At 39.9% G+C, this 23525-nt stretch overlaps 1 protein-coding gene across 1 annotated transcript in view; it reads right to left on the reverse strand.

The window, feature by feature from the left end:
- Positions 1-1340: 1340 nt before the first annotated feature.
- UNC5A (unc-5 netrin receptor A) overlaps positions 1341-23525 on the reverse strand; it is a 144002-nt gene continuing 121817 nt past the window's right edge. Inside the window, exons 11-15 of the mRNA XM_069972727.1 lie at positions 19367-19600; positions 16380-16529; positions 12225-12389; positions 9524-9702; positions 1341-2564 (exon numbers count right to left, since the gene is read on the reverse strand). Of these exons, the coding sequence (XP_069828828.1) occupies positions 2399-2564; positions 9524-9702; positions 12225-12389; positions 16380-16529; positions 19367-19600 (894 nt within the window). The 3' untranslated portion in view covers positions 1341-2398. The remainder of the gene's footprint in view (positions 2565-9523; positions 9703-12224; positions 12390-16379; positions 16530-19366; positions 19601-23525) is intronic.

The following is a 23525-nucleotide window of genomic DNA, read 5'->3' on the forward strand; positions in this document are numbered from 1 at the left end:
CATTTCTTAAGCGCCAGGGGATTGAGCTTCAACCAAACAGCTTAGAGTATAACAAGATGAAACCACTTACCCCAAAGTTACATCAATGTTCTTTGACAAGGATTATTTTTTTGAATGGTTGCCACATAATGCTATATGTACCTCGTACACTAACAGGCACAACTGTTAAGCACGCTAACAGGATTGAAGATCAGGTACAACAACGGTACAATCAATGATATACAGTAACAGGTAACTAGATATAGTATTGGGGGATAGGGTAGACTATCAGGTATATAACTCCCTACAGTAGAGCTGAATATGCTCAGCCCTGTGCTTGACTGGATAGGTATGGATAGGTCTTGCCATGTCTGGTTAGTTTAAAATAAAGTACAGTATTACAATGTTAGAAGCCTGCTACTGTATTTACATCACTGTGTTGCCTTAGGTAATGCTAACATGATGTCCTTTTTGGGCACTGTATGGTTGTCTTCCTGGGCAGCCATCGTCTGACACCAAAATATGGCTTTATTTTGCGAAATCTGGTCAAAATATGCCGAATATGGCCAAATTTTGACATTAGAATGACAGCTGTAAAATGGCTAAAAAAGACAATGTACATAGTCTAAGGGTATGTTCACACAATGTATAAAAAACGGTTGTTGTTGGGCACTTTTTTCTGCTCACTTAATTTCATCGGTGGACAGTGTCACCTAGGCGGGGCTTCACCACATTTGAGCAATCTCTAAACCAAGAGATGGGAGGGAGCAGCGTTGCGTGTACCTGAACTTACTGTAAGTTCACTCGTCTCTGCTCAACTCAATCTGTACAGGAAAAAAACACAGCATAGTTTTAAGTAAACACAGGGGGAATGAAACATTGCATTAAAATGTGTGTATAATATAGTTTGGGCATGCATGGTCCTCCTCAGCGAAACGTTATTTTAAGAAATTGTTTAGGAGTTTAGGAACACAAACAACTGAGCACAAAACTTAGGAGCACATGCAACTGTTATATGGGTGGGCAGCCACTAACACTCCTAAATGTGTTATCTTGTCCTATCATTTCTGAATATTCCTCTACGACAGATGGCCAGCCACTTAGGTAAATATTATTCAACTCAATTATTTTACAGTAACCGGCTTAACAAAAACTCCTCTTGTGCTAACTAAACCAGAAGAGGAAGCTTGCTCAAAGTAAATGTTTGGTAAGCAACTCAATAAAATGAAGTTTTATTATAACATTTTTACGTAGTGCAATCTGCTGTGGCTCGTGATCTGTAAGCACAGCAGGTTGACATCACAAAAGAAGCCTTATAAAACAGGCAATGGCCCCTCCTTTGAATCAAACCATACAGACTGTTTAGCAATATATATAATTTATTTACATTCAAGTCACCTAAAAGTACTATACACCTTCAGCGGAATGAACATAATATATACATAAGGCCAAGTGTAAATACTTGAATGCACTTTTAATACAGAATGTAGAAAAAAAACACTGATCATTACACGTTTTATTGTTCAAATGACGTTTCTTGGTCTGAAAATAAAAACAACACTTGTGCACACGCGTCCACAATCAAACACACTCAGTCATTCACTCCTGGAGCAGGGAGTGCTCTCGATTTGCATATACAGCTGGCTTGAGGGGTGAAAGGGCCAATAAATTGTATTTGTTTGGGATTTCTCCCTTGCTTGGGTTAAAAATGACCTCTGATGCACCCTCTAAGGTCCGTATGGCTATTAAGTAGGGGATGTATCTGTGATCAATGGGAATCGTTTTTGTTTTCTCTTTTTTTTTTTTTTTATATTGCACCTTTCTGCACTTACCTGGGTATGGGTTTTACAACTGAACAACACAAACACTGGGTGTCACTGTCGCACCTTCACTGACAAGGTAGCAATACAAGACACTTGGTTTAGAGAGAGAGAGAAGTAAAGTCTGTAGTGATTGGTGGGTTGATTTCCCATGAAGGGTCTGTGGTGCATTTGCGCTCCAGTGCAATATGTATCTGGTGGTGTTGGTGTTCTTTAGTAGGGTCCACAGTAGTTAACAAAACAACATTATAGACAATGCCTTCTTCAAACACAGGATGTCTGTTCAAGTTTGACCTTATAAAGAAAAAAATATGAGAGCAGCATTTGTATAATGCATTTGGCTGCACACATTTGATTGCGGCATCTGGCTCCATTTCTGATCATCCTGCTCTGCATAAAGGAGCTGAACAAATCATTAACCCGTTCATTTGCAGAGGGGTTAAAAACCATGAAAAGATATGTTTGAAGCCCTATAACCCACAGTTGCCAGGGAAGGGCAATTTGAAAGGGTAAACCCACAGACCAATGTTGGGAGTTTGAGCCCCTTGGCCAAGCTTGGACTTGGGACTTGCTGGAATCGAGCAGTGACTGAGAAACCTTCAGCACTCTGCTTCTGACATCATGTACATGAGAGAGTCTTGTTTTCCAATCTCTGCCACAGCAGCTGCCAGTCGTGCCAGGTTCCCATTTGGGAAGTTTTGGGCCTCCCAAAGATTTAGAAGGATGGCGGTCGGGCTTGATTTGGAGATAAAGAAACCTAAATGGCTGTGAAGAGGAAATACAAAAGACACTGTGTTAGAAGCTATATAGAATTAAATGGAATACTTGATATAGCACAGTAGAAAACCAATATAGTAGAGTTTATTCATGCCAGGATAATATTTTGATAAAAAGTAAGTCCAAAAAGTGCCACACGTTCTACCTGTCTACCACTTGTACAGCTAAATCATTCTTTTTCCCATTATATTTCAGCCAGGAAGTTAGGCTCTTCAATTTCTTAAGTTCTTCTTCTAATTATTATGTGACCTAGTGCTTCCCACTGTAAACTGACTTTGTAATTAAAAGGCTTCTAAAATGTGAATCAAATCTAAATTTCTTCTTTGAAATTCTACGAAGGTTGAAAAACACATTTTCAATGCAGTTAAACAGTTTAAATGCCAAAAAATATTTTAAAAATGCACATCAGAACCCCCCCCCCCCAATGTGGGATCCAATAGCTATATATGGAAAGATGACACAAATGCTCTATGAGATAATTATATATATATATATATATATATATATATATATATATATGTATATATTATGACTTTTGGATCATTGGGACCAAGCATTTTTTTCTGTGTTTATGTTGCTTCATCTTAAGTGCCACAGCCTTTTCTATTTTATTTTTCAATCACTTCATTTAGCATAAGTAGTATTTTTTTCACTGGAAAAAAATTGGGTGCATATAATTTACATGTAATTGGCTATTATTATTATTTTTTTGGAAGAGGACATGCAGCATTTTTTCAGTACATTTGTGCTGTTTACCAGGTTAACTTTAATCCACAAGTTGGTATGAATCCAACTATTGAAAACAATAGTTTTTTCTTTTATGTTTTAGTACCTTTGCACAGTAAAGGCTTTATGCTTTATGGGAAAAAGACATTTTTGTGTCGCCTCATTCTGACAGCTATAACTTTTTTATTTTCTCATCAATATAGCTTTATGGGGGCTGTTTTTTTTTTTTTTTTTTTAGAAAAAAAAGTTTTACTTTTTTATACCATTTTGAGGGTGGAATGTAAAGAAAGAGCAACAGCAATTCTGTTTTTCTTTGTCTTATTTACTAAATGGTTAAAATAACAAGTTACTGTAATTTCATTCTATGAGTGTATAAGTGCGATGATTGCGGCCATGGCAAATATCATTTATTAAGAATTTATTTTCCAACCTTAATTTCCCAGATCTCAGGCCATTTGTTCTCTGCCACATTCAGTATTTTGGAAACATCCAGTGACATCCCACTCCCTCTAAAAACAGACAGCATCGGTCCTATACTGTCTGCGCTGACTAGCCAACAAAAGCAATGACCAGGAAGAGAGAGAACTCGGATCTTGGTCATTAAATCCCCTAAATGCCATTGTCGATAGTGACTACAGCATCCAGCATTTTAGAAAGGGGCCCTCTCTGTCATTTGATTTCCTCCCTGATGACCCGACTGCAGGCTACTCTTTGGTTGTCATGGAAACTGGGGTCCTAGTAAAGACCTCCAGGCTTACCGTGACAGTCGTTCTATTACAGCCTGGAAATATGACAATGCAATGCAATACAGCAGTGATACAGTGAAGGACACTGCATGTTCAAGTCACATACTTAAAGGGGTTGGCCACTTTATAGTAAAATAGTTTAGTGTACAGTATTAGTAAGTGTACTTACTGAATTTCTTGACAGCAGCTCCCTGTGTACCCCCCACAGAGCTGAAATCAGGCTCCCCTCCTCCAGGCTGTGCTGCTCTGCTCTGTCCCCAGTGTCCCCATAGGCATATACAGGCTTAGTGGTGGACACTGGGGGGGGGGGGGGGGGCATGGTCACATGCTCCTCCGTTTCAGCCATCTTATGGACGGCCTCACCACAGAGCAGGACAGCACAGCCTGAAGGAGGAGAGTCTGATATTAGCTCCATGAGATACACAGGGAGGTGCTGTCAGTATATACAGTGAGTATAGTTACTAATGCTGTACACTGAACAATTTTACTATAAAGTGACCAACCACTTTAAAGTATAAGTAACAATGTAAAAATAATTGTCTGTACCATTTATTTATTTAATAATTATACTTAATTTACTGTACTAATCATGATTTACTTACACAGAGCAACCATGTTGTACCCAAAAATGTATTAGGATACCTATTCCTATGATCTTAGATTCTTTACTTCACAGTAAATTTTGGAACCCTTTATATTATTGTGTAAACCAGTTAAGTGATTATTCTGTGAGTACAGGGCTGAATGGAGTAAGAAATCAGCCATGTAATGGTACAAACATTGATTTCTGTATTGAGGCATGTCTCAAATAGGCTTACATTCACATGAATGATTTTTCTTATGTTCCTGCTGGCACTCATTCACCTGCTTACCTAGCGCAGCATGGTTTCTGGTTCATGTAAAGGACAAGTGCAGTTTTTGACAGTGGTCCCTCTGAAATGTTATTGTGTATAGCAAACAGGTACAAATGGGGACAATCTTTGCATGTCAGAGTGTAGCATGTGCGGTGAAGCAATGTTCTGTTCTGTCTTTATACTGAATTTCTCTCAAATTGTCTGTGTTTTTGGAAAAACGTGAAATCAAGATGGGTGAAACATGGAAAATATATCGGTGGGCATAACTGTATCATTCTGAGGTCCAACTTGTTTAGGTCTAGTCCCGATTCAGTTGTTTAATTCTTGTTTGTTAACTTTTCACCCTCTGGATCTATAAAGATTTTTACCATTCACCTTCACAGCAGGAAGAGATCTTAGAAAGGGTGACAGAGATATATATATATATATATATATATATATATATATATATATATATATATATATTATATATTTATATATAATATATATATATATTATATATATATGAGAGAACGGGGAGGCATATTACAATTGATCTTTGCTTAGCTTTGTAGCTTGGTCCTTCAATTTTTTTTAGGTTTGTCATTATAGGAATTTTTTTGGTATCATACCTGTGGAATACCATAACTGTATCCTGCCTATGTAAATTTTAATTTTTTTCAAGTAGCTAAATATTCTGTTTTCTTGACTATTTCTATATTTATTTACTTTATTATGTTTATATTTTCTCCCAGAGAATAATAGATTCCACCTAATTGCTTCAGTTCACTCTGGCAGGAATAGCAAATAGGGGTCCCTGCAGATTCGGCACTCATTAGTTGGTAGGAGTAGCCAGGCTTAACAGGACCTTTGCTTCATTCTTGGGAGCAAAGGTGGACATGTCCATCCATAAATTTCAATGGCAAACTCTGAAGTGCTATTATTTACTATGCATGGGCTTGGAGCATCAGTATCAGGCGTTTGCTCCAGACAACATGGTAAGGTAAAGCCCCTATTAGGAAGTGATGAAAATAAGTCATGGATGCTTTGATTGCAGTGTGTATGCCTTTATACATCCAAATGCTTTGTTTGTGTTTATTGCAGTTTATATTGCACTTTAGGTATCAATCCATTTTAGTCATTTGCTGTTAATATGTATTTAAATGTGTGTACAGTTAGTAAGCTATTGTGAAGTACCGGTATTGATTTTCCTTCACATTTCACTATTTCAAACCTGATAAATGGTCCTATTCTAAGATGCTGCTTCCATGCCAAACAATGAGCTATAGAAAATATTAAATGTTCTTTAAATATAGGCTGTTAAAGGGATTTAAAAAAAAGTGTGGCTAAAACTTTATCATTGTGCTCCCAAAAAGTATATAATATTAGGATGTAATAAGTTTTTCAGTATAAGATTTCTGATTCCTATTATGAACTTTTAGTACACCTGCTTACAAGCAGGGATAAGCTTCAGCTGGTTCTCGCCAATTTACCATTACTGGTTGTTAAGATAACAAATGGTTTAGCAAACCAGGGAGAGGCAGGATTCCTAAACTGATTTCCCCATTTTCAGTTGTAAACACGTCTCTGGACACACCAACACTTGAGATATTTACAAATAGTGGTATATAGAGATGTCTGCGTCTCCAGCATGCTTGAGTCTGATAGTTCAGACTTCCCTAGGGATACCTATGGAAAACATGGATATACCCATAGACATGCCTGAATCCCGCTCATCTCTAGTGGATGGTGTACAGATGACCTTGGCTTCTGGCACTATCTCTTTGTGCTCCTTGTACAATGGAATCATGCTGCCCGCATCCCTATAGAGATACCAGGCAGGCAGGAGGGGGGAGGGGCACAATATATTACATTTTCGTGGCGCACAAAATATGTTTGCTATATTATACATAGCTGTATCATTCTGAGGTTTAGCTTGTTTAGGTTATACAGAGTTGATTGTAGCAAATTCCTATTTGTTAGAAGTATTACATAGGCTTTAGTCTTCACCCTTTAAATCTATAAAAGAAATTTACCCTCCACCAACCTTCAACCTTCATCTTTCACCTTCACAGCAAAAAAGATCTTGGAAATTTTATATATTAACCGTTTCTAATTTTTGGTGAGTACAATTTAGGTCACAAACCTTAAAACGACTCTGTACCCACAATCCAACCCCGTCAAACCGCTTGTACCTTCAGCTGGCTGCTTTTAATCCAAGATCTGTCCTGGGGTCCGTTTGGCAGGTGATGCAGTTGTAATAAAAAACAACTTTTAAAAATTCAGCCATGTGTCACATTGGCGTGGCCTAGAGTGTCTATACCCTAGCCCTGCTCCACCTCTCCGTCCCTCCTCCCCGCCCTTATCATTAGGAATGCCCCAAGAACAATTTCTCCTATTCATCACCCGTGTGAACACTGCACATGAGCTGGATAGTTAAGGCGCCTGTGCAGTATTCAGGTAAGGAATAGGAAAAATCCTGCCTGGGGGCGTTCCAAGTGATGAGGAGGGTGGGGAGGCGTTGCAATCCTAAGGCGGACACATACTGTGGGCCCTTCTAATTTGACACAGGGCTGCAAGTTTCAAAGTTGTATTTTAGGACAATAACTGCATCACTTGCTGAACGGACCGCAGGACAGATCTTGGATTAAAAGCAGCTATCTGACGGTACAAGCAGTTTGGGGGGGGGGGGGGTGTCAGATTGTGGGTACAGAATTGCTTTAAATTTAACAGCTGCTCAAATCTTATGGAAAAGAGGAGGAATCCCAGTCTTTCCTTCATGACCTGTTCTCTGTTATACTCTGTTCCTGGCTTTGGCTTCAATTATCTGTCAGATAAATCTGTTTGTGTAAAAGGACCCTAACAGTTTAGTTACTGTAGCCCTTTAGGTAGATTATATCCCTACAGTAGAGTGCTATGCTTGCTATAAAACAGAACACAAAAAGATAACAACCACCTCTGATTAGATTAAATAATACCAATCACCAACCTCTGAGTTTCATTCTTATATATTAGAAGCATATAATGGTGAATCTTCGTTGCAATCAGTGCATTTTTTTTTTATTTTTTAGCATTAGATTTTTGTTGTGAAGTTTAGAAATTCTTTTAGGCTGCCAAGGAAACAAAACACTTTGGAGGGATATCTAATAACTGTGACATTTTCATTTACAGTTTTTGTGTAGAGGGTACATAAAGGGGCAAAGAAACGTCTGGTTGCTATGGTTTTTGAGCTGGTGCTCTTATCTGTAGATTGTAAAAGTGATATAGGTGAGAAGGACAAGCATTTTCCACAAGGAAAAGTATGTTTGTTAAAGGGGAATCAATTGTGTATAAGTAAGTCTATGTATTATAGAGATTTTTACTAAAAACAATTACAATTGTACAACTGTGAAGATTCCTCAGATTTAGGTCCACAGATACCTCTCCTAAAAAGAGGAGATAAAACTGCTGTAAACTTTAATTTCATATTATTTCAAGTTCACAAGTCCTGGCAACCGTGGTAGAGAAGTTATATATACACATACATATTTATGTTCCCTGTTATATACCAAGGTCTCCATGGCTTTATAATTGTCTATCCACGACTCTGCAGCTCCCTTCTGACTACACGCACATCAGCTTGAATCACACCCACAACACCCCTCACAGCCATAAAATAGTGCCATAACCTAATAATAATACACTCTCCAAATTAGTGACCATTTACCAGTGCGCACCAGTGTGTTCGCCGAGGAAACCTACGCCAGCTCTGAGCTGGCGTAGGTTTCCTTATAATTTTTTGGCGTGAAAAATGATAAATTTAGCGGACGCAGAGTCCGCTCCCCCCTTTCCACGCCCATTTTTCGCCAAAAAATACAACTTTTTTGGTTAATAAATGTCCCCCATAGTATACACTTGTCACTTGACATGTCAGTTTTGTGCAGAGGCTATTCTCTCAATCAGAATAAAAGAAAAAATTGGTAGCACATCTATGACTCTGTTTACACTGCAGGTTGCACGCTGCTTGTGGCTTAAGTACAGACAAAAAAACAGAAGGTGCAACAGCAACCGACAGGTGCAGGGGCTCACCGTATATACTCCTCCCAGCGTACACACGGTAAACACCTGCTCTGTAGATATTAAAAAGTGAGGATCTTAGCAAACTATTTGATCAAACTCTCTACTCTAGCATTTTCACACTAGCAATGGCCTCTCCTGGACTGAATAAGCCTACAACTGGGCAGATAGAAGCCAAATGATCTCTTTTATAGCACCCTTGGGACATGGGTAGAGTGCAAGCCAACAGGAGGTAGCCACACAAAATCGTTTGCTAAGATCCTCATTTTTTAATATCTACAGAGCAGGTGTTTACCGTGTGTACGCTGGAAGGAGTATATACGGTGAGCCCCTGCACCTATTGGTTGCTGTTGCACCTTCTGTATTTTTTGTCATTCTCTCGATCAGTACAGATCTGAACACATTTAGATCCGGATTGATCAAAACTTTTGACATGTCTCTGACATGTCAAAAGTTTTTTCAAACGACGTAGATATTATGAATTTTGTGCCCAGTAGTGCGATAAGCATAAAGTCACACGTGACATGAAACTTTTTTTTCACAAACACAATAGTAAATGTGGACACAATATTTAGAGATATCTTACCTATCCAAATTTAGCTTCTGAGCTAGCACTCTCCATTCGGCACCATGGGAGGATGGCTCATCTAAGCTTGTTATTATCTTCTGTCTCATTAGAAAGGGGATCTTGAAGGCGCTAGGACCCACCAAAGCTGCTGCTTCTTTCTCTCCTTCATCCAACAGTATTTTTGATGGGCGAATATCCTAAATAAAAGAAAAACTTTTATGCAATAATTGGCAACAAATTTATCACTAAGGGAACCTTTACACAGAGAAATTTATCTGACAGATTTTTAAAGCAGAAGCCAGGAATGAATTTGAGAAGAGGGGAAATATTTCTTTCCTTTATGACCTGTTCCCTGTTTATAGTCTGTTCCTGGCTTTGGCTTAAAAAATCTGTCAGATAAATCTCTCTGTGTAAACGCACCATAACAATTTAAAGATGCAGCAAGGATTTCAGTGGATGGAAATGATAATTAAGTACCACACCCTCTTATGTTTTTTTTTTTTTTTGTGGATGTTTTATTATTTGTCTGGCTTGTAGTTAGAGGACACTGCCATATTATACCTTATTGAGAGATAGTGTTGCAAAATGTTTGCACTTTGTAGTCTGTTTTGCATTTGCTTTGCTAATGTATAGCTTATATACCGTATATTCTGCTGCCACCTAGTGGCTACTATTTGTTATGGTCAGAGCAAGTGATAATGTGAACCAGTTAGACACCCACACTGGCATGGGTGGTCCCTTCTCAGTCCCTATTCCCCTCAGACTAGCTGAGGTGGAATCCTATTTAAGTAGGAAGAAGTAATTGAAGTGTAGAGAAGTGTGAGGAGGAAGGAGCAGCCCATTTTTTAAAGAGTCTGTCTGAAATCTGAATTACATATTGGGGGTGGGGTGTGGTGTAGGTCTTGGGTTTGTCTAAGGTTTTTCTTATATTATGTTGGTCTCTCTGAAGTCTGCATTACATGGGATTGGTTTTGTCTCTCTAAGGCATATTTACACCAGCAATGAATAGGTTTACTCCTAAAGGCTATGTTCACAGGTAAGATATGCTGGGAATGTTCTGCAATGGATAGGATTTGTAAAGGAAGGAGTGGGAATTTACCTGAGGTGCAGATCTTAAATCCACATTGAAGTCCACTTTTATAGAAATGCGGCAGATTTATTGGGAAAGTCAAACTCTGTGCAACTCAATCATGCTCGAGTCCGACTGTTCTGCATTTAAACACCATAGACTGTATGCATGCTTTTCAGAACTCCCTAGGGCTGCATACAACTTCTTCGGCCAACGGTATGTATGCAATATATGTGTTGCTTTAAAATACATTAATTTAGAATAAAAAATAGAAGTTTTGTTGTTAGCTATGGGTCTGCGGCTATGGACAGCACTGCAGCGTGTGAATGTAGCCTAATCCTTATGCGTCCAGTGGGGTAAAGTTAAAGCTTTTGTACGAATTGTTCCTGTGTCTGTTTCTTCTCCTTACTGTCCCATAACCTCCTGGCAAGGTAGTCACTACATACAGTATGCACAAGTTACCTAGCCATGACCATACAGTACAACATGTGTATTTTACCATAATTCAGACACCTTCATATAAGCAGCACAAGATCTATACACATATATTACTAGCACCAACATCCCTAAACTATGCATGAATATGGCATACACTGTATTTGTGTGTTGTCTGTTTTTTAGTACATAAAGATTAATACACAGCCAGCTCCTTTAATGTATGCAAACTCCTCCTCTTTACAATTTCCATGTTTTCCCCATATAATCAGAATATAGAGCTCTATAGAAGTCATTTCCTTTTAATGATTGAAATAACTTCTATGATCACATACTAATCCAAATGGCAGCTAAAACGTTACCATGGATACCAATGTGAATGAATGACCCAGTACACTGACACCATGCTGACATCTATGCACACTGAAAATGCCTGATACTTTGTAGATTAATTTCCATGCAATTTCCGCTTTTGACTCTAATATCATTTAACATATAAAGGTATAAACATTTAATTTTCTTCATGTTATCGCTTTCTGGATGATTTATAGGTTTAGTGGAATCATCAACTGGATTCATTAAACAGGGAAAAAATATCAATTGCTTAACCTTAAGACGGAAGTCTACTGATCAGTGGGCTCAAATGCTTTAAAATCTACTTTGTGTCCTAATTCATTGTTCCATTGCCTTTGACATAGCATAAATCTGTATCCAACATGACCCCCACCCCCCAACCCCACAAGTCGCCGGTACCGTTATGTAGCCTTTTTCAATACATGCCTTATTCTGGTTCGTCTCCTGGTGTCGGTAGTTGTGGAAAAAACACATATTCCGGTGGCGTAGTCAGAGAGGTTGGCCTAGAGCATATGTACCCTACGCCTGCAGCGCCTCTTTTTTCTTCTTCCCCACCTTTCTTCTTTGTACAGTAGGTACAGCAGGGATAGGGCACAAATGCTAGGGCACAGCGACACCAGAATAAAAGAAGTTTTCTCCCCAAATACTTGCCCCATCAGACAAATGGAACAGGCATGCAATAAGGAATGCTACACATTGGTATCAGTAGTTTCGGCGGGGGGGTTCGAGTGGATTCAGAGTGGATTAACTTTCATAGTTCTCAACGCACTAACAAGAATGAAACGTATTCTTGAGGTCTTTTAAAGTGGTCATGTGTTCTACAGAATAAGAAGCACATATTATTCAAAACGACTTTCTTACCTTATTTAGGTTAATATTGATGTTGAAACTCTGTCCATCTCCTTCCACTTGCCATACCCAAACCCTGCAGGAGAGGTCACATGTGCTGAGGCTGAACCGTTCCAGTGTGAACGTACAGTGAAGATTCCCATGCACTCCATTCCAGATGTGATAGAATGGGATCTCCTGTGTAAAACAAGTAACCAATATGAGTTGATGAGCAGGCTGAGGCATCTCATTTTTATTGTGCTTCCACTTCATTGACAGATCTAAAACTAATGATGGCCTCCGGAGTCCTGTGTGTGAGTTCCAATGGATTCTCATATAATGCTTGTGTGGTAAGTATCCTATTTAGAACCAGTGACATACAAACATGTATCTATCTGATTTTAGGATTAAGGGGCTCATCTGAAAAGCAAATATCTAGCCCATAATGGGTAATATGCAAATATATTCAGTGGGAACAGTCTACTTAAAAGTTTTAGCATTTCATGTACAATGGTGTAGAAGTGTTGGTACAGACTTGCTAATTTACAGGAAATTATCAAGTAACACCAAGCCCCCCTGGGTCGCTGCCTCTCGGTCATTTCATGTCAACAACTAGTCGAACAACAGCTTTCAGACTGCCCTACACTTATGAAGCTCTAAGGGTATGCTTGGAGTTGTAGTACTCGATCCTTTAATAAGTGATGGTTCTGTAGAGGCTGCAATCTGTCAATCATCAGCCCAAAGATCCATCAATAAATCACTTTACAGCACCAGCAATTATCAGAGGATTGTCTATTCTGGACTATGTGCTGTAAGTGGATATTGGGAGTAGTAGTGTTTGCTGCTGTTGTAGTTGGAGGATCCTAGGTGTATTGTACCCTGGATGCTTTGTGGGAGACCAGAATACATAGGTCTGTGGGGGCTGAGTGTATGGAAGTGACCCCGGAACATCACTAATAGGTGATAGTTATATATCGTTACTAATATATATATTGTTACTATGTTATCACCATTACTACCACACCATGACCACAGCATACAGAAGTGACTAATACCATTACTAAAATCCAGTATACCAAAACCAATAATACCAGCAACAAGTCCGATAATACCATATATGAAACAAATATTTTTGTCACACTTGGATTGAGAGCACTTTGCAAGATGAGCTCACAGTTTTTCAAAATTGTAACTTGGTTTAGGAGCGTTGCTTTGGTTTAAGAGCTCCCTGTGCTGGGTGGGAGCATGAGTGGGGGATGGGCATGGTCTGCATAGCGGGGTCTACAAGACTGTACTGACTCAGGAAGTCTCCCTCACCTGCCAAATTGTAGCAGATCCACTTCAGGCTGGGTCTTACATCAGAGAATAGGACTATGGGGGTAATCTCTTCATAGCTGTAACCCCTCTCTCCCTGGACAGAAAGCACTGCAATACTGTGCCTTCATATGCCCTGCTCATTCCTTCATGCTCCCTGCAGTCTCTGTCATCCCTTGTGTTTCCCATCCTCTCCATTCCTGGTATAATGTGCCTGTGCTCACACTCAGCTATACACATTGCTGCTATAAAATGCCTGCACTTACATTCAGCTATACAGACTGTTGCTATAATGTGCCTACACTTACACTCAGCTATACTCACTGCTGCTATAATGTGCCTGCAGTCACACTCATCCAGGCACACTGCAGTCACACTCAGCTAGCCAGTCAAAAGTTTCTGTCACATCCTCCTGCACAGCTCTTTGATTCCCACTTTCTGATTGGTCCATGTTGAACACATCCCCCTTCCCCATTTCTGTCATGTGACCACACAGACCTCTGACAAAAGCCCTGCTTCTCTATTCTAGTCTGTTGTACTACGCTATATAACATATTCATATTCTCAGAATAAGAAATAATTATTTTTGGGGTGTGGAACCAATTGTCTACATTTCAATTATTTCTTATGGGAAAATTTGGATTACAAGCACGGTACCGGAACGAATTATGCTCGTAATTCAAGGCACCACTGTATATTCCTCACCAAACCAGAGGAGTGAATATCCAAAGATCCAATATATAAAGTAAATATAGGAAATTATAGTGCATGACCACTGAGAGAGGGAGCTGTTCTCCAGAAATGCATTTTTGTGCATTTAAAATAAATCACAATAATTTATTTTATATATTTGATCTTAAGAAATTTTTCCACTCATGGTTATAAGCGTTATAAGCATGCGAATAGAGCGATTTTAAAGAACATTTAGTTTTTTTTGAAAGGTTTTGATTTTTTTACAAGCCATCAAATAATATATAATAAGTATATATATATATATATAAGTTATACATGTTACATATCGTTGTAATCGTAACAATCAGAGGAACATGCATAACAAGTCAGTTTTACGATATGGCGCATAGCGTAAACACAAAATCACCCCAAATAAAAAATATTGTGTTTTATTTTCAATTTCACTGTGCATATCATTTTTTTTCTGGTTTCGAAATATATTTTATGTAAAAATTAAGTCTGCTATTGCAAAGTACAGTTAGTTGCAGAAAAAATAAGGGCTCATGTGGGTCTGTAGGTGAAAAAATACAAGTGCTATGGCCTTTTAAACCCGAGGAGGCAAAAACGAAAATGCAAAAACGAAAATATGCCCAGGAGGGAAGGGGAAGTGCTTCCTAAGGCCCCGTTCACACTGAGCAAAAATGACGGAGAGCTCCGCCACGGAATCCCGCCATGCTCAGTGTCCTGCAGTGAGTGAACGGGAGGGCAGGAGCGCATCCGCTCCCGACGCTCTCTGCTCAAAGAAATGACATGTCAATTGACAAGGAATTCAGCCGTTTTTACTCAGTGTGAATCCTAAAACACTGCGGACTGACATTATCAATTCCTTGGATTTCTTCTTTATGTTACCCTTTCCTGTTTTTATACAGTTCAGCTACATATTCCTGTATATCCATTGACAATTAATTCGCTTTCCCCATGACCCTAAATCCAGAAAAGTCAGTGGCTAGATAAAAGATGCAAGAGTCTGTGTGGATTCCAGAAACTCAATCAGCTTTTATGCACACACACAGATTAAAAGCAACCAGATCACTGGTGAGGATGTTACCTTTAGTAGCCATTCAAACCCATTTGTGTGCATGTTATGAGGCCAAAATCACCAGGGTATGTGAACTTTTGATCAGGGTCATTTGGATGTTTTTGGTTGTTTTTATGTTTTCAGAGAAAATCCAGTAGTTTGACAATATGTCTTCTACCAACCACTTGCCATAAGTGGAAAAAAAAGTTTTGTGTTATCATTCTGAAAAAGAAAGCAACATTTCTGCCGGGGTAACCAAACTTTTGAGCACAACTGTATATAACACTGTCTTCTATGGTAGGAAGAGGAGGACCAGCATGCTGGGGCCCACTGAAGGCTCAAGGAGAGCGGCCCATGAAATTTGCCTGTAGCAAGGGGCCCTCACACTTGAGGTCATCTGGCTGGGTAAAATCACCCAGGGCCCAGTCAGGTGACACTTAGCACACTCTGCCTAACCCCCGCCAGTGGTTCCCCAGCTTCCCAGTGGCCCATCACAAGTCTGGACATGCAGGTATATAACAGCATCCCATTTTAACAGATTGCTGATGTATTGTTATGAGCCCACCCTAATCTAATGTTCTAAACCTGTCCCATACTGTTACTTTGTAGCATCTTTCTGATCACTGTCATCTTCATAGTCACATCTGCACAGTGCTGTTAAGATCATGTTCACCTTTTTTGGAGATACGTTTGAATGGGGTATTTTATATCCCATGCACTTCCCATGCAGAATATTAAACATGTTACAGATTAAAAATCCTTTAAGTGTTCATTATTACTGCAGATTGTGCAATGATAAGTCAGGGATTAACTCCCTTGAATTACAATGTAGCTAATCCCTATGTGAATCCACTGGCCAATACATTGTGGAAATCCTGGTTGCAGCTATGGATTTCTGATTTCTCAGCATAAATATCTATGGCAAATGTATGCAGGGTGAACATGTCCTAATAGTATTAAGCCATGCTGAAAGGGTGCCCTGAAATCCAGGATGATGTAGAGAATTTTTATAGTCATAATAGTACACTATCCTAGAATGTCATAGTAATGTTTAGTGCTTGTTGTACCAAATCTTACATTTCTGTGCTGAATTCTTTCATAGCATAGTAAGACGGGTAATATACCTGGTAGCTGGCCAAGAGTTTGCTCTTCCACATGGTGCTGTGCATATCATGCACAGAAAGGCGTAGATTGTGATAACTATCCTTAAAGTGTAAGATCCGTGGCTCATCTAACATCTGCCCCCCCTGTTGTTTCTCCAGCTGGATGACCTCCTGTGGGAAAAAAAACACACACAATTCTAAAGAGATGAAACATGTTGTACATTATTAATGCACATGAGGAAGTCTGATAGCATATCTGCATTAGTACAGATACATGAACCTAACTCTTTGCTTATTCAGGCAATTTGCATCTATCATACATAGTTTCATATATTAAGTGGTGCTTACATCTGTTTGTTTGTGAGCTTCTTACATATGTAGAGGGTTAGTGACCCTCCAGTGAAGTCTGGCTACCATCCTCCAGGGTACAAATGCCTGCTTTGGCACAGCTGGCATTCTTACACAGCTGATGAACAATCTTGAGTTGATGAGAAACAAAGTTCAAGTAAGAACTCTCTAAAGAGGCCAACAATGCGCATCCTGATAGACGGATGTAACGGAGCCTCAACATAAGTGCTTTCTTCCAATATTCACAAACAATGAAGAGTAGCATAGTAGTGCTGTAATTGTTAGGATCAATCTTAAGGCGTTATTTCATGGAGTCTTATGTGCCTTTTCTCTACTGAAAAATTACAGTTTTATTTTATTTGATTGTTTATTTATTTAATACCTGAATAAGAATTTGGAAAATTGATATCTACCTGATGCCTCCATCCACTGCTTGGTGTAATGAGGCTTTAGCTTTTTGCACCAGGACGCAGGCATAAAAGCGTAGTGGTTACATTTATAATAGTTGTTGTTCTGTCTTATACATTTAAGGAAACACATTTTTTAAGGGGTTCTCCCAACATGCAGATTTATTTTTATATATTGCTGGGGATGCATATATTGCTGCAGACAGTCACTGGCTCCTATGTTGTTCCACCTCAGTAAATGATTGGCATAGTGAACTTTCACTGCAGAGACATCTCAGAAGTAACAGCCACAGCGCTAAGTAAAGGACCGAAGATGCCCCAGGAAGACCCCCGGGGGGAGTGTGTTAGGTGAGTATGGGTTGTTTATTATTTTCTCAGCAACCCCAGATCTGAATGTATAAAGTACCCCTTTAACAAGAGAATAATAAAGGGATTTCCTTGGCAAACTTGATCCTTAGAATGACCACCAATAGCTGCTTGGCTGGGATCTAACACCCATCACTCCCGCTGTTCAGCACAGCTGCAGCACTTGCATGTATACAATGTACAGAACCGAAAGCCTCAGTTTTTACATTGTGTAGAGGCCGTTGTTACTGCAGCTCAGCTCCCACTGAGGTGAATAGCAGTAACATAACATGGCTACTAGTGCCGCAGCTGTGCTGGGTGTCAAAGCACCACCAATAAGCCAATAGTGGATTATCTAGAGAAAAGTTCACCCATTAAATCTTTCTTTTAAAACCCTCAAGCAGTATGGAATCCATTGCAAGTCTCTGCTCTCTTCACAGGAGCTCATCCCAGGCCCATGTTACTTCACACAAATCCATCCCCAGCTCACACTTTTTTCCAACAACTTGGTAAACCTTTCTTACTCTTATACCCTCAATGGGTCTGACACCTGAACACGACTTTCTTTCACAGTACTGCCAGCAAGCTACTAGCTCCACTAAAGCAGCTCTCTTAGTACTTTTTGGCATGCTAGGGTGCGTTCACACTACGTAATATGCGCAAAGAACTTTCCATGGATTCCGCTGCTCATCCCTGTGCGCTCCCGCTTGAATCTCCACCCGTCCCAAAGACTCCATTCTATGCTCAAGCATAGGTGACCTTTAGTGTATAGATTTTTGCATTCCCATCTGTTGTGTCCTGACCTCCAGTCTACCAGTGTCTACACAATCACTTAGGCCACGGCCGCACAACATTTTTTTGGGGCCATTTGAGCCAAAATGACGTCCGGTACTTCAAAATAATGGTGTTATATTAAAATAACAGATGTTACTTGGGCTTAAAATGACAATCATACATATAAGTCAGTCAAACGCCCCAAAGTTGTCTGGTTGTGGCCCTATTCCTGCTAAACCTCAGTCTTTTAATAGAAGCAAAAGGTTCTTCCCAGTCATTATGGTGGCACAGTGTATTAGCATCACCATGCGTGTCCTCCCACCAAGCACTAAACCTTTCCAGGGCCTATGCCACTACTGCCACCTGTGGTTGCCAGATCTGAAGACTCCCATTGTTCTTGTCATCTACAGCAAATTAACATGGCAGCACCACTGGATATTGTAGCCCAACATCCTATTTTTTTCCAGCAATAAAGACGTAAATATACACAAAATGAATTTGCTTTTTCAAAAATACAAAGAAAAATATGGGCAAAAATATCAAGAACAGTCTCTAAAATGCAAAGTCTCTATTTAAAGTGACAGATTTACAGAGATAGAAGGTTCTCTTTGTTGCCCATAACAACAAGAGCACTAGGAGAAATGAAAGCTAAGCTCTGATTAGTTACAATGGGCAATGAAGAGAATCATACTATAAAACAGCTTGCTAAATCTCCCCCACAGCTGTCACATGGAAGAATATATAATTCATCCCCATTACACATTCATTGTGTCATTCATTCATAAATAACCTCTATCCATATTTTATTTTATCTCTTTATCTTCTTTATATAGGATCCGTTTTGGTTCAATCTATTATATGCCAATTTAGTCCGGACAATGTATATTGCTTAAAGTTTATTACTCTTTTAATAAGGCTAATACTTTGACTTTGCTTCCTGAAAACCTACAATCCCCTCATAATTCTCCTAAGCCCTTACATAGGCCATCTCCCTCAATGGAGCAAGTAATGAATTATAGTATTACATCATGTTTAATGTACGCCATAATCAACAGTCTCTTGTCATTACAGTCAGTGAACCACATCCAGGCTTTAATAGCTGTGGTTTATGTGTGGCTTTCCCCTCTCACTCACCTTCATGGCATCTTGTGTGTCAGGGATGCAGTACACTCGCAGGCTATACTCCAGACTTGTGCAGGAGGTGGGGGCAAAGAGCAGCAGCTTTAGGCGCTTTGTGGCTGACATGCTAAGAGATTCTCCCACCAGAGCAAAGCGTCCCAGCTGCTCTGTGAATAGGTAACAGCTGTGGGACTCCAGGTGACAGTAGTAGAGGTGCGATGGGCTTCCCCCGTCGAGTTGCAAAACATCCTGTTAAAAACAAATCAAACACACAGGATCAAGATACCATGTCTGATGGGCGTAGTCCTCTGGGTGTGCAAAGGAAATAGTTGTTATATACTTTCTGATAATCTGTATATGTCCAGTAGTTCTTTTTGTAACAACTGATTCTGAGAACAGGGTAACACTCAATATGGCTGCCTTTAACACTTCCATAAAGTTGTTACCTAGATTTCTGAAATAACTAAATCCAGCTTTTCCCAGATTCAAATATAACTAAGAAACAGAGTTTTAACAAAATATTTCATGTGATTTTGGGTAATTTTAATTGACAGTGTGATTTAACTATTCTACTCCACCAGTAAATTTATTCACTGGTTCATTTGCCCTCATAAAAAACCTGTCAATCTAAGTGTTCACGCACATGGCAAAGTTGTATGCAAAGACTCTCTACAGCCGTATATGGAGTCACTCAATATGCCACCTATAATTTAAGAGACTAGGGGAAAAATTTAGCAATGGGGGAAGCATCTCATCTTGTTCTCATTAGGAATAGGGCACAATATGGAGTGCCTTATTAAAGCTTCACTTCATTGATTCAAAAACACATCTTAAAGGGGGTTTCTAGGCAAAATGTACTGATCGTTGGGGGGCCAACACCCTACACTGACGCCGATAAACTGTTCAGTGCCACTCTACACAGTGAATAGTGTTTGTCTCCGTCCATTTCGTAGCAGAGGCAATATGTAACTGTAGCTCAGATCCCATTTAAAAGAACAGCAGCTGATCTGTACTTACACATCACCAATGCTACACAATGAACTCAGGAAGACCATACAAGCAGATTTACCATGGCAGCTATGCATATTGGCAGTCGATCGTGGAGAGCAGGTGACCACATCATGGCAGGGAACTTTTATGTTTTTTTTAAAGTGTATTGTCTATTTAATTGTGAAGCTTTCTTTTAACTGTACTTAAAGGTGATTGGTTGCCATGGGCCTTACCACTTTCTCATTGTAATGTCTATATATATTTGTTTTTATGATCCGACTATGTTTGGTGAAAATGATATGTTGTCCTCAAATAGACAACGCAAAGATGATTACAGGGAACTATAAAAGAAAATATTATATAAACATGGTCATTAACTACTATTAGAAAATAAAGAAATAAAGAAGCAAAAAGTGATAAAGACAAAAGTAGTGCCGCCACAGACTCTGGAAATCCTGATACTTCTGACACTTAATGACAGTTTGCAAATACTGAAATATATGTTATTTTATGTAGCCGGCAGCCCATGTCAACTGTCATCAAACTTAATGTTAGAGCTTACGTCTAGACATTGTTATGCAAGAGCGAGAACATGGCGTTATGAATGCAGAGACTACACAGTACATTTTCTGCATCTCTCAAATCTGGCCTCTATGTGATTCATAGTCCGCAATGTAAACCTGCAGCCTGTTCAATAAACATCATCAGCCAGGGACCTATGCTATTCTCTGGGAATGTCTCTTATCAAAGTATAGCCTCAAGAAATGAAGTGTTATTATAGTAATGACATCCTGTAGGCAAAACATCAACTGTGCCTCAGACATTCAGCGTGTCCTGACAATCTTATATGCAACACATAATTTAAAGAGTCGAAAATCACTATGGGACTATCTTACCAATAACGCAAATCTACAACTTACAGTTAAGAACATTTCTGTCGAAAATAAAACAAACACCAGTACATTCAAGTCATTAAGTTGTTACAAATTCTATTGACCTATTCCATAGTTTTATCCATTTCTGAGAAAGCTGAGTAATAACCAATACGGCTCCCAGGTGGGTCATCCTCCTGCTTTCCTAGACTTTTTAGTGACAATACTACCTAGTTTATTCAGCAATATTGGAGGCTGTGGATGCATTATTGAATAACTAGAAAAATTTGCCATGCAGAAGTTTGTAGAAGTTTAAAATAGCTGTAAGAGGCAATAGCAGCCATGTTGTCATCCAGTGTTGGACTCTGGATCGTATTTTGGAGCCCACCAGATGAAATAATTCTGTGTGCCGAACATCAAACAATAGGGAATATGTACATGTACTCCTTTAATTGCACAAAATAACATATATGAGTCTCAGAGGAGGTGTATTCCTGCTTGAAATAATCATTAAGGGCATGATACTGGGACAGTGCACTCATTGGCTGAGCGGGACATTAGGGAGCCAGGAACCACAAAAGGAGGCTGGAGCATGGATGGGTTGCATTAAAACCAGTTGTGGATAACATTAAAGGGGTTGGCCACTTTATAGAAAAATTGTTTAGTGTACTTACTGTATATACAGACAGCAGGTCCCTCTGTACCTCATAGAACAAAAATCAGACCTGGACCTTTTTTTCCAGGCTGGGCTGTCTTGCTCTGTGGTCATTCTGTCCATAAGATGGCCGACATGGAGGAGCATTTGAACATGCCCTCCTTAGTGTTTTCCACTGTATCTCCATATATTTCTATGGAGAACAATAGGGGCGAGCATGATCACATACTCCACCATGTTGGCCATTTTATGGACAGGATCACCACAGAGCAGGACAGCTCAGCCTGGAGTAGAGGTGTCTGATTTTAGCTCTGTGAGGTACACTGGGAACTGCTGCTAGTAAGTGCTCTGAGTACACTTACTACTACTTTACACTGAACTATTTTCAACTTTTAGCACTTGAATGAGTTTTCCAGACTTTCTTTCTTCTGGAAACAGCACACAACCTGAGGACCTTGTGCTGTTTTTACAAGAAAGTAGCTGTAATTTTTTTGGATAACCCCTTTAAATGGATTTGCTGCTAATGTCTTGTAGAGGTCATACCTTGATAAATCAGAGCTGTTTTAGTTGCATGAAGAGAACTAACATAGCTTGACTGAGCTCTGGAACTTTCCTCGACAGAGGCAAAACTTTCAATGTTTCTTGGATCCTCGGTTTTAGTGGGTATCCTGACCAAAGTAGGAGCTTTGGCATAAGTTGCTTAAAAGGTTATGTAATTACCTAATTTATTGAAGCCACAGTGTCCATCAGCTGATTCCTGATATTTCAGCTCCTGGTCGACCTTGCATCATACCAGGTAGACCTAGCCTCATCTAGCAAGAAATTTCCCTTTTTTTTGGATACCGGATGGGGTCACGTGAGCGGACGTGAGCACGTAGAGTCCGCTCCCTCCCCCCTCCACCTGACCGACGGACCAGGGATGCGTTGTTGGGACGCTGAGCGGTACTAGCTGGGCCCGCCACGCTAGAGGCTGGGGCACGGAGCGACGGGGACTGGGACGAGTGACGGGGACCCGCATGTGAGCGCACGGGATCTGATGTGGACCAGGACGGGGGGAAGCAGCCAGGCAGCGTTCATGGTGCCGGCGACTTGGAGCGGGTGCCGGTGTGGAGTCAGGAGGACCATGTGGAGCCCATAAGAAGCTCCGTCTTGCGGACCAACAAGGAAGAGTCTGGTGTTGGGTGAGAACGTTCTGAGGGGGTTCGGCAGGACCAGTGGCAGCGGCTGCAGGGTGTTTTGTGCTGTGGGTGATAGTGAGCACATTACCAGCAGTATATGGAGATATCCTATGGGGAGGGGGAAGGCACCCAGGACGTTCCTTGATTTCTGCCTAAGCCATAATAACTCAGAAGGCTATAACCTCTATTAACTTTACTGCAATTACCCCCCTACGATTGTGAGCTAATTAGTCTAAGGGGCCCGTGGGACACTTATTGAGCACATAAGGATTGCAAGACTCTAACCATCTGGGCTTAAGGTGATATTGTTCCTATGTGATTTAATGAGCCTGCCGCTTGGTCTGTATGGTGCTTATACGATGTGACTGTAAGACACTAAGTGAACACATAGGTTTGCAAGACTCTAACCATCCCGGTTTAAAGTGATATTGTGTCTATGTGATCTAAAGAGCCTGCCGCTTGGTCTGTTTGGTGCTAAC

Source organism: Dendropsophus ebraccatus, chromosome 1 (assembly GCF_027789765.1).
Source record: "Dendropsophus ebraccatus isolate aDenEbr1 chromosome 1, aDenEbr1.pat, whole genome shotgun sequence".
In the NCBI taxonomy this organism is placed as follows: Eukaryota; Metazoa; Chordata; class Amphibia; order Anura; family Hylidae; genus Dendropsophus; species Dendropsophus ebraccatus.